At 32.7% G+C, this 11,632-nt stretch overlaps 1 protein-coding gene across 1 annotated transcript; it reads left to right on the top strand.

The window, feature by feature from the left end:
* The first annotated feature begins 2,965 nt into the window (after positions 1 to 2,965).
* LOC131034158 (chitinase 2-like) lies at positions 2,966 to 3,820 on the top strand. Its single transcript, XM_057965548.1, has 2 exons — positions 2,966 to 3,002; positions 3,264 to 3,820. The coding sequence occupies exons 1-2, from the start codon at positions 2,966 to 2,968 to the stop codon at positions 3,818 to 3,820; spliced, it is 594 nt and encodes a 197-aa protein (XP_057821531.1).
* Positions 3,821 to 11,632: the final 7,812 nt, after the last annotated feature.

Raw genomic sequence — 11,632 nt, 5'->3', positions numbered from 1 at the left:
GAACAAGGAGAAGAAATTTCAAGGAAGACCTCTGAAGCTTCAAATATATCCTCCATGAATTGACAATGATTGGAGATGGAGAAAATAATTGGCTATGAATTAGAGTGATCTAAAATGCTAGAACTATTGATGTCTAGGCATGAAGAAGAAATATAATCAGGTAAGTGGCATATACTACAAACTAGAGAAGGTTCTTTAGAAAACAAGTTTTGGGGCTAGCCACCATTTTTTGAATTTATTTTCAAAGAAGGAAAATCTAAAAACAACGTCTCTTTCTTCTATTGATTCCAAAAGTGACACAAAAAAGCCATTTCCTTGATATATTAGAAATACTTCTAAAAGTCCTTTTCAATTCTTTGATACACAATGAAATAAAAAAATTATATCAATAAAGGTTTTTGAAACTTACAAATTAGTGCTTGTTGGCAAAATTCGTGAATCTAAGGAGAGAGGGAAGATTTTGAAAGTGTAATACTCGAATATTTACTCCTTTCCCCATTGCCAACCTCAAATTCTTTACCTTATTCAAAGCTAGCTGAATCCATATGAGCTTTTGTAGAGGACCTATGATCGTTCTCTACTTCTCCTTCTTGAATAATTTCTTTTACCAATGGGAAAGACTATTTTTCTACTTCTTTCTCTGCTGCTTGATCCCTAGAAGAACTAGAAAACTTGGGATCCTATATATTGTGATTCTAAGGTTTCCATAAATGATTTTATTTTGGGAACACCTTTCTAAATATTGAACCGATGGAGTTATCCTTGACTCGAGATCTATATTGATGAAAACATAGAGACTTATGCGAAATTAGAATGTTGTTAGGGAAGTATGGTCGAAAGGAAATGTTTCTAGGATTCCCAAACCTACTAGAATTAGGAGGAAAATGGTTATTCAACTATGGCTCTGAAAAGGGATTTTTCTTCCACCCATATGATGACCTCAAAGCTTCATTTCTTCTCTTATGGATATCCTAATGAACAGTTAACCAAGCTTTCTTTGTAAAGGAAGATTTATTGGAATCCCAGAAGGATAGAGAGGAAAGATTGGCATACCATTTGGAAAAGAAGCTATTTTTTTCCCTAGAAAGGATAGTTGAGATGATCTCCTTCTACGATTTCTTTCTCCCTACCACGAGGAATTGTTTCCATACTACTTTAGAGTTCTTTTTTCAAATCTGGAGAAAAAAGGAACTAATGTTCTCATCCTAACTAACTGAAATCCTTCCTAGAACCCTAGGAACTCCTCACAAATCTCAAACCATATCTTCTCTGATCCAATCTCCATGCTCTTCTCCAAGCTCTTCTCTAAGATTGCATGGAAGTGTAATAATTGCAGAAGTAGGAAATTACGTAGCTAAATAATATTGTTTTGAATTTAATATATTTTTAATTTAAAAATAAGAATAATTTTATTGAATTTTTTTGAAACTTATCTTGATCATTAATCAAATATCTTTTTTAATTAATTAATTTGAGAAGGTATTTTAAGTACCTTTAAATTTTTTATGTAAATCTAAATTTATTTATTTTTTATAAATATATCTTTATCCATATTCTTTTTATACTTATTTAAAAAACATAGTTTTTAAAATATTGGTCAAATATTTATAATTTAAAGCAAACTATGACACAAATTATTTATATATAGAAAGAAGAGTTGGAATTCAAATCGCATCGAGTTTTTATTTATATAAACCTTCTTTAATTCATTTAATTAGTGTAATATTCCTCTCATTGTAATTATAATGGACCATGTGAAAATCTATTAAAACAATTAGTATGACATCTAATATCCAATGTGACAATACAAAATGCTCCAATCTTTCTACATCTCTCATCTTGCATGATTACTATTCTAATGGAACTTCATCATACACATGAATAAAATAGGATTTTGTATGGCTACTAAATTAGATAATAAAATCTACCTTTCATGTCTACTTTATTAGGTAATAAAATCTACCTTTCATGTCTACTTTGATAATTTCTTAAAATAAATATGATCTTGGATTGGTCAATTGAAAATGAAATCAAATAATTGGCAAAAGAATTTATAAATAAAAATTGATTAAATTACATTGCATTTACTTTGACTTTATTGTTATGTCGATCTTGACTATTTAGATGTTGACAAAGATTTAGAAACTCTCTATCTCTCCATCCTCTTTCTCTATCTTCTTACCGCTCCCTGGATCTATGTCTATCTCTCTCTCGTCTCCCTCTATATTTCGCATTCTCTCTCTCTATCTCCCCATATTTATGTCTGTTTGTTTCTTTCCCTCAGTATTACTCACTCATCTCTCTCCATTCAAATCTTTCACTACTAAATCTCCCTTTCCATCTATATCTCTCTCTCCGTCAATATGTGCTAAACTATATCTCCCTCTCTACCTATCTCTCTTCCTCTATCCCCCATTTTCACTCTCCTCCTCCTCTAACTATATCTCTCCCTCTCCCTCCCCCCTCTCTCTCTATACATTGATAAAAATAACTTGTATTACAAACTTCTTACAAACCTAATTTGACTTTAAGAATGATTATTTAAAATTTTGAAGATAATAAACTAAAACATAAGAAAAATACCATAAAAATTAAAATATAAGAAGATTACCATAAAAGCTAAAACACGACAAGAATACGATATGACATATATACATTGATAAAATAAGATGTAACACAAACTTCTTACACACATAAGAATTTTTATTTAAAAATTTAAACAATATTTTCTTAATTTTTAAAAATCAATAAAGATTTTAATTTAATTTATTATACTCATACAAATGTTCAATTCCACGACTTTAATTATAATTTGGTTTTTAAATTTGAAACTAATCAGTGAACGGCAATTTAATATGGGTGTGTATTTGTTAGTTCATCCATATTATTGCTTTTTGTTTGCTGTTTGCAATGGCATCTACATAGACATTATGTTCCAAAGATGAGAATACAAAAGAGGAATAAAATGAACGTAATATTCAATCGCTTACGAAAGCGAAAATGTAACTAACATGTTTTATTGGTGCATTAGGCTGAGAAAACGCATCGACCAAATTGCCAGCCATCGTGATGTTTCTTGCCTGATAAATAACAAACTCTTGAACCCTTCTGAAAGCATAAAAATAGTTAAAAATATACAAGGTTTTATTCTATTAGTAAGTGACATGACCTCGCCTAATATGTAGTTTAGTGTCCCACATCACGTGATAGCGACAAATACCGTCTAAATAATTTAAAGTTATTCAATGTATGTATATATAAAGTTATTCAAGGACCGTCTGTGTCGTCGTGGGTGAGCAATGCAGTTTCTTCGCTCACTGACATAATCCAGCAATACCATCTTGACGGCATCGACATCGATTATGAGCATTTCGACTATTCCGATCCCAACACATTTTCTGAGTGCATTGGGCAGCTCATCACGCAATTAAAGCAGAACAATGTCATCTCCTTCGCCTCCATCGCTCCCGATGACGACGGCCCAATACAATCCCATTACACTGCACTCTGGAAAAACTACGGCAATTCAATTGACTATGTGAATTTCCAATTCTATGCCTATGACTCGAGCACCAGCGTCTCACAGTTCATGAACTATTTCAACGCTCAGGAGTCTCGCTATAGCGGTGGAAAAGTGCTGGCTAGTTCCATGACGGAGGGAAGTGGAGGTTTGTCACCTGCGAATGGCTTCTTTGACGCGTGCAGAAAGCTTAGAGACTCTGGCAAGCTCCACGGCATCTTTGTGTGGTGTGCAGACAGCTCGCAGTCTAATGACTTCCAATATGAAAAGCAATCCCAGTCTGTCATCTTGGGCTCCTGATTAGCACCATAGGATTTGATGATAGTGGCTGGTGAATAATAATTACATTGTTTCCTTTTTATGTACTTGTTTCCATACTTTTAATATATTTCCTAGATTTCAAAGGACGTCCCATCAAAGATTCGGTTCAAGCTTAAGACTAGTAGAATTTTGAGAACCATGACTTAAATTATAGCCTGGCTCTGTTTCTTTGTTCCTTTTTAAATCCTTCGGCAACCCAGTTTCTTGCGACATTGACTGTTTCTGTCAAAAAAATTTATATCAAGAGTTTTTTTTTTTAAATAATCCAAGTAAAGTTCTTTCAAAAATAATCTCGAATGAGAATTCCATTTACCTATTAAGAAATCATGGTCATCGTCATTATCACTGTCCAATATCTAATTTAGAAGAAAATATCTATTTATTATGCATAAATAAATCCCCCTTAGGAATTTCACGAAAATATTTATTTATTATGCATAAATAAATCCCCCTTAGGAATTTCATGAAAAGATTAAATTACTAGTTCTGATAAGCGAACTTTCAGTCTAATTCTAAAAGCAATTTGAAAATTGTATTTATAATTACAGTTTAATGTATCATATGTTGTCATAATTATAAGTTTGCAGTAAATATTTTGAAATCATTTATTCTGGAACACTTTTCAGTTTGTACAATCTAGCATCTCTAAAATAATTAGACAGATTGGGATCTCGGAAATTATAAATAAATATAAGTTTTTAACATGGTTCATCAATTTGGCTATATCCACAGGCTTTACTATTATTGCAGCTTGCATACATAGTAAATATCTTTATTATTATTACAGCTTGCATACAGGGATTTATATATATATATATATATATATATATATATATAGAGAGAGAGAGAGAGAGAGAGAGAGAGAGAGAGAGAGAAGTCTTCAACAAAATACTAAGGAAAGAAGATGGGAAGGTGATGAACAGTCAGACTTCACATCCCAACAATCTTGTACTTGAAGTTCGACTCATGTTGCAACTTCACATCTGAACAACCTCCCACTTGAAGTATGCTTTCCATTCTCAACCAATATCTAGATCAAATTACCAAATATAATGGTAATAAATAGGCCAAGAATCAATCAACATATTAGGAATACCAACCACAGCTAATTCCTAATAACATCCAGCTAACCATACAACATCAACAGATTTATACCAACATATCCAGCCCATACAATAATTTGGTGCAATCCATTGTCCTGCTAAAAAATACCATCTTCCAACAAAACACACCAAAATTTGTTGATGTAAGACTCTTATATAGCAATCCACATGTTGCATAAGCAATGTCAACCAAAACAACTCAAATATACCAATTAGCACTAACATTAAATGTGTGGCAATAATAAAATCACAATGATCTATTACCTACAACCAAGCTACTACGAAATCCCACTTGACATCCTCTAATTCCTCGTGAAAAGACCACATATTGCTCTTATAAAATAATAAAATAAAACAATAGATGACCTCAAAAAACTCTAGGAAGAAACATCCATGCAAACCATATCCCATCCTTCTACCAACACCACCAAGTGCTCAGCTATGCCAAGTATGATCTCGTTTACCTTCCCAAATGGAAGCATTGACAACACCCAACTAACATGAATGTAAACCCCTATAAATGAGGAATATCAAACTCAATATCATTCAAAAACTAGGAACCATATTAAACATCTCTTAAACTCAAATGCACAAGGAGATAAATCTGTTGAGTAGACCAAGAGTGGGGAGTGAGAATGCTGCTCCATGATACCATTGGAATTTGTAGTTGTTGGCATTTTGCTTAAGAGATTGCATTAATGATATGTTGTCATTGATGTCAATTGAAGCGGTAATGGTATTCATGTTATTGCTGATATTGTTGTTTTTTATATTGGCTAGTAACCGGTAAAAAGAGCTTTGTGGAAGATGTTGTAAACTGGTATGTTAAGTTTGTGAGTTGAACCGGTAACTAGTGTAAAGGGATAAACCTTCTATGCATTGTAACTAGTAAACCCTATCAATTGGTGAAAAAGAGTCCACAGACTAATTGTATGTGAAAATTATTCACTCAGACTACAAAAATTTTTAGTTCCATTTGAATCATTTTCAATAACATCTTTTCAGAAAATCAATTCTACTCTCCTTCAAATTTTCAATGCCTGAACAATTTTCATTCAATTTTATATTAGCATCAAGACTATTATTAACTTTCATATTACATTCTCCACACCATCCTCTTGTTCACGTTTTTTTGTATTTTCTATTAAATTTGTTTCTTTTTTCACTGTGCATTATTTTCATTTCACTGATTTTTGTCATAACCCTCCTTTTCCAAATATTGATTAGACTCATTAATTACTAATAATAATAATAATAATAATATTATTATTATTATTATTATTATCTATTGGTGAATGAAATAATCCATTTACCATCTTGAAGCTAAATATAGCTAATGAAATAAAGCGACTATGCCTGCCTACCAATTAAGTAGAGGTGATAGTAGTAAAGAAAATCAATAAATGATTAACGAAAGGTGAGTTGTTGGAATACAATGGCACTGGTGATAGGGGGAATAGATTATGTCAAAGCTGTTATAAGGGAGTGCACATTAATATGTCAGAGGAGTGGTCACCAAGAATAGGGGGTGGTAGAAAATAAGAAATGGAGAATGCTAAGGGGAGAGGGGGAGGAGAACCGACAAAAGGAAAGAAGATCAAACATCGAACAACCATTGCAGCACAACAAGCCAACATCAAAATGCAGGACCCATCATTTGTATTCGGCAATCAGCTTTGCAGTTTCTATGAGCATTGCATAGCAATCTCAAGAGTTCCATGAACCAGCACCCAATCCCAATCAATTCATCATTGAATCTGTTTGTGGGAGGACTCAGCCACTGAGCAACATCAACAGTTAAGGAAGTAGAGGCCTTAGAATCAATGACGATTGATACTGTATCATTTTGGGAGCTCCTGGGCTACTGCAATGAACTCTACAAATAGAATGAGAACGTTGTTAATGTTATTGAGGAATCGACTCAAAGAATATGGCTATGAATCAGAGCTTGGAGTGTGAACGTTGATGCTAGCTAGGATAGCCGTTGGGAGATTCGTACACATCTTATGGGAACGATTCATTCAAAGAGCAATAATTAGAGGCAATCAGGAGATTCATACTTTTTGGGAAGCCTCCAACTGAAGGAAGAAAGAACGGGCAAATAAAATGAGGGCAAGAGGATCTGTCGCAGGGATTGGCAGTGGGACTGGCACTCCATGTGCATTGGGGTGTCTTGTCATTGGACATAAGAGAATTCTGGTAGAGATGGAGCTTTGCATTTGCATTGGAGTGTTGTGTCATTGGGTAGAAGGTGCTTACAGTTGATGTCCCAACTGATTATCCAAACATGCAATTAAATTCTTGGTTTGTGGTTAAAGGGTTTTACAATGAGTTGGCTGCGATCAATCAGCTTCAAGTAGCTATTTTTGCAGCCATTAGGGCAAGGTAATGAGCAGTTTGTGATTAATCAGGTATGTAGGAATCTAACTTCTTTTTCAGAATTTTAGTTATTGTTATTATTTTGTGTAAGTTTAAATAGATCCTTGCTTTGTTAAATAAGCCAGTACTTAATAGTTTGATTTTATATTTTTACTATGTTAAATAATATTCTTCCAACATAAGATCACTCTATTCTATTACTGTAATGCAAAATCTTATTATATTATAACTAGGGCTTTAAATAGCTTAAGGGTTTACATAATTAAATTACTATATTTTTTATTTTATGCCTTCCCTTTCAGTGCGACTTGTAAATGTTTTGATGATCTCTCATATGTATGAGACTTCTTCTACATTCCTATTAGATCAAAGGGGGTAGAGTCTATTAGTGCCTTCGAGTGCCCATTTATTTATAATAGTTTAGGCATCAATTTGCTTGTTTTAGTACTGAGACATACTGTGTGAAATTTGTCTATTGAGATTGTTTAAAAAATTGCCGTTGATGCATCATACTGATACTTCCTCAGCTACTTTTGTTACATCTCCCTTAAAATTTATTAGCGTGAGGTATAGGGCTCTTAATAAGTAAACTAATAATTTGTAATATTGATTTATACCTATGTGGTTATTATTGTTTGATTTCAAATTAGCTAATTATTCCATCTTTAATACTAAACTGCTAGCATTATATGACTTAATTTAATTGTCATCGGTACTATGCCTTTAGGAAATAATATAACTCACGATTTCATTTTTATTACATATGATATATTGGGTTGTATATGTATTAGAGCACTACCATTTAGAGTACTTATGATTAGTAGAGAAGTTGATTTAAGTTGTGAATATATCTATGTATTTATACAATGGTAAGAAACAAAAAATATAAAAATAAAACAAATCCATTTTATATACTCACTTGAGAAGTCAACAATTTGTGAGTAAATGTGAAGCCCCGTCTATAAATGGGCATATTTATGTTTATACTCTAACGCTACCATGAAATGTTGTACTTGAGTGTGATGGTAAAGAGATTTTTTTATAGCTAAATCTTAAGTATGACTATATTATCCATGTAGGATTGTCTTGTGTTGACAATATTGTATTCTTAAAGGAAGATTTGGAATGTAATATGTTTTTTTTTTAAATGCAATATTAACCTTGAATAAACGAATACTTAAAAGGATAAATCATATTACTTCTACCTATGACATATGAAGTGAATGAAAACATCTTATGTTAGGTGATGGTTGAATGTTATAAGTGAGCTATGAATACTTTTCATGTGAATTATGACTTCATCAATGTGGGGGATTGTGTTAGGAATTATATTTTATTAATGAAGAAAGCTTAAGATAATACAAGTGAAAATTATATTTAAATCTATGAATTCGGTCACCTTGGTTGCAAATGAGGTATTTCCAACATGCTCATAGGGTCAAGTTGTGCAAGTAGGATCAATGCTCATATATGTTTGCTCCACTTCACAAACATATATGTATAGAGATAAGAATATTTGTTTTAGAATGAGTTACTCTATCTTGTTTCATCTTTGGTTTTCTTCTTAGAAAAGATTGACAAATTATCCATTCTTATTAGATGGGATTATGCAAAAAAAAAAATTTAAAAAATAGTAAACTTGAAGCTAAGAGTCAATTAAGTGACGATACTTATAAGAAGCACTTTTTAATATTTATACAAATGGTGCATTAGCAATGTGAATTTCATAGTTAACCATATAGTAATGTAGTGCAACAATTTATTAAATAAAATGAGAAGATTGTAGGAGAGACAATGAAAGCAAGCTTGTCACTACTTGTAAGATGTGTGCCATTCATGTATGTAGTTATATCTTTGGTTGTTGTGTATAGTCTCCACCTCTCCTATCATATCACTAAAATATGTCCATGTAAGTCCTTGAGTTGATGGGTAGTAGTGTAGTGTGATCATAATGAATATTAAAAGAAATTAGCCACAAGATTGTGTATACGTCTTGATATTCAAGCGTTTTACCAAATGGAGACGAAACAAAATCTGAAATATTCTTACACAAGATTATTAGACTTGACTTATCTTGCGAATTTCAATCAAGTACTCATCTTTTTGTTGTAAGGAAACTTAGTTTTGAAGGTGAAACAAAGTAGACTTTCGTTGTTCTAGAGTATTGGATCCTTATCCTTATCAAGCAAATGAGTTCAAGAAAACCTATCCCATGATCACTTAAAGAATTAAATAATAATTTTAGTTGAAATAAATTTTAGAAGGAAACATTAGCTCTATTCTAAGAATTTGAAAACGATAAGGATAGATATCTAAAGATAAAGTTAACACGAAGGAATAGATAAGAGCTCAACTAGAAATAAATTGATTAAAGTTATTTATTAGGGAGCCTTATCATTATTTTTCTTGGTCAGCTAGCAAGTGTTTAGTCTCTTTCCTAATCTCTTTTCAAACAATTAGTAATAAAATAATAATAATAATAATAAAGTGGTTATTTGAAGCTTATTGTTGACTAGTTTTCCCTTCAAGCAAGTATTAAATCTATTTCCAGAGTATTATTATTTGATAATTTGATTTCCTTTCAAGTATTAGGATTCATATTTAAGTGGGGTTATCATTTGTAGAAAATAATTAAAGATAAAATTTATGTTACTTCAAATGGAAGAATTAGTCGTGGTTATTCTCAAGCTTATAACTAAATAGCTTTTCCCTTCAACAAGTAAATGCTAAATTATTTTCCAAAGTCTTTCTATTTAATCATTTAATTTTCTTTCAAGCAATTTAGTACCTTTCAAGTATTAGGATTCATACTTAAGGTGTAATGGTCCTTCTTGTAAGCTATACAAAGGAAAAAGAAAAAAGAAAAAGAGATAAATTTTAAATGAATTTAGATCCACTCAGTTAGACCCTAGAAAAACCCATTGGGGTTGGTTGTGTGTGACATTTTAGAATCTTGATGAATTTTGATAGATGATAATTGGTTGAGGGTGGCGTATTTAATAGGAAATAGGACCTAGTTGTTTTAGGCCACAAGCATGAGGCCACTTTGAGCCTTTTTGCTATAGAGCTACCATCGTGGGTAGCAACCGTAGAGAAACTGTCTTGGAATTGACCCTAGAAAGGGTTGCATACCCACCAAACAGTTTACATTAAACCATAGTTAGAAACCAGAACTACATACTTTACGCCTTGATCTTGTGCCGAAACGGGTATGTAGGCAATCTAGGGATAGAGTTGTCCCTTGCACTCAGGCATTCGGGGATGGGGATTAGGATTTGGTTTTGGGTTAGTAGTTGGTTCTCAAAGCTCCTTGGTCTTTTAACCAAACTGCAAATACTAATTGAAAGGTTAAAATTAATTTAATGCATACTCAGAAGGAATCCCGTATAGATTTGCTTGACTTCCCGAGGCTTTAGGCCAAATTCCAAGGCAGAACTCAAGCTTGTTTATGTAATTATCTTTATACTCCTAAGGACAATGACCTCGGTACACTCCTAGTAGGGGAGTGTAGTCTTTAGAGAGTGGCTCAGGACCCAGATGGTCCCGAAGTGTCTAAAGTCTCTAGCTCTAGAGCATATCCTATTCTTATGAATAGATGCCTACCCTGTTTGGGTAGATTCCTATCCCGGATTGGATAGATGAAACCTCTTGTCCCATATGGATAGATTCCTAACATGTATGGTTAGATGCCTAACCCGTATGGTTAGATTCTCATCCCAGTTGGATGGATGCTTATCTCGTTTGGATAGATGTACCTGAGTATGCGATTGAATCAAACACTATTAAGTATAAGTGATTTAAAAAAAAAATAGATGAAATTTTTGGGTTGAGTGGAGTGGGTCATTACAATTTTTCCCTATCTTCCCTCATGTGGTCTCTTCATCTCTGCATGTCAACATACTAATATTTAATTCTTTATCCAGCTCCTCATAATGTTCTATTTTATTTTTTAGCACTTTGCCTTTTTGACTTAACCCTATCCCGAAAACAACATCTAATAATACCCACTCAAATTGAAAAACTAATGATAGGTTGAATTACAAGGCCACACCATTCGAAAAAGAAAATAATAAAATAAAAAAAAAGCACCAATAAACCTTTAGGAGCGCTCAAATAAATCAATCAGACCACAAGCATCACAACATTATACCCTATGAGACAACCCACATAGTTATTGGGCAAAATTTATTAGCTTCCATGTATTTGGAAATCTTGGCAAGAACCTTGAACAGAGAATCTACTTCTAAAAAATCCATGTTTCCCTTGCACTATTCACTCCCACCTTGCTCTCCTTCAAATCTTAGGCATT

This window comes from Cryptomeria japonica, chromosome 1, assembly GCF_030272615.1.
Source record: "Cryptomeria japonica chromosome 1, Sugi_1.0, whole genome shotgun sequence".
In the NCBI taxonomy this organism is placed as follows: domain Eukaryota; kingdom Viridiplantae; phylum Streptophyta; class Pinopsida; order Cupressales; family Cupressaceae; genus Cryptomeria; species Cryptomeria japonica.
Note: the sequence above shows the minus strand (reverse complement) of the source record. Positions and strands in the feature narration are given on the sequence as shown.

Coding starts and splice junctions, on each gene's coding strand:
- LOC131034158 (XM_057965548.1), top strand. CDS start 2,966: ATGAACGTAATATTCAATCGCTTACGAAAGCGAAAAT. Junction 3,003..3,263: donor TCGCTTACGAAAGCGAAAAT/GTAACTAACATG, acceptor GTATATATAAAG/TTATTCAAGGACCGTCTGTG.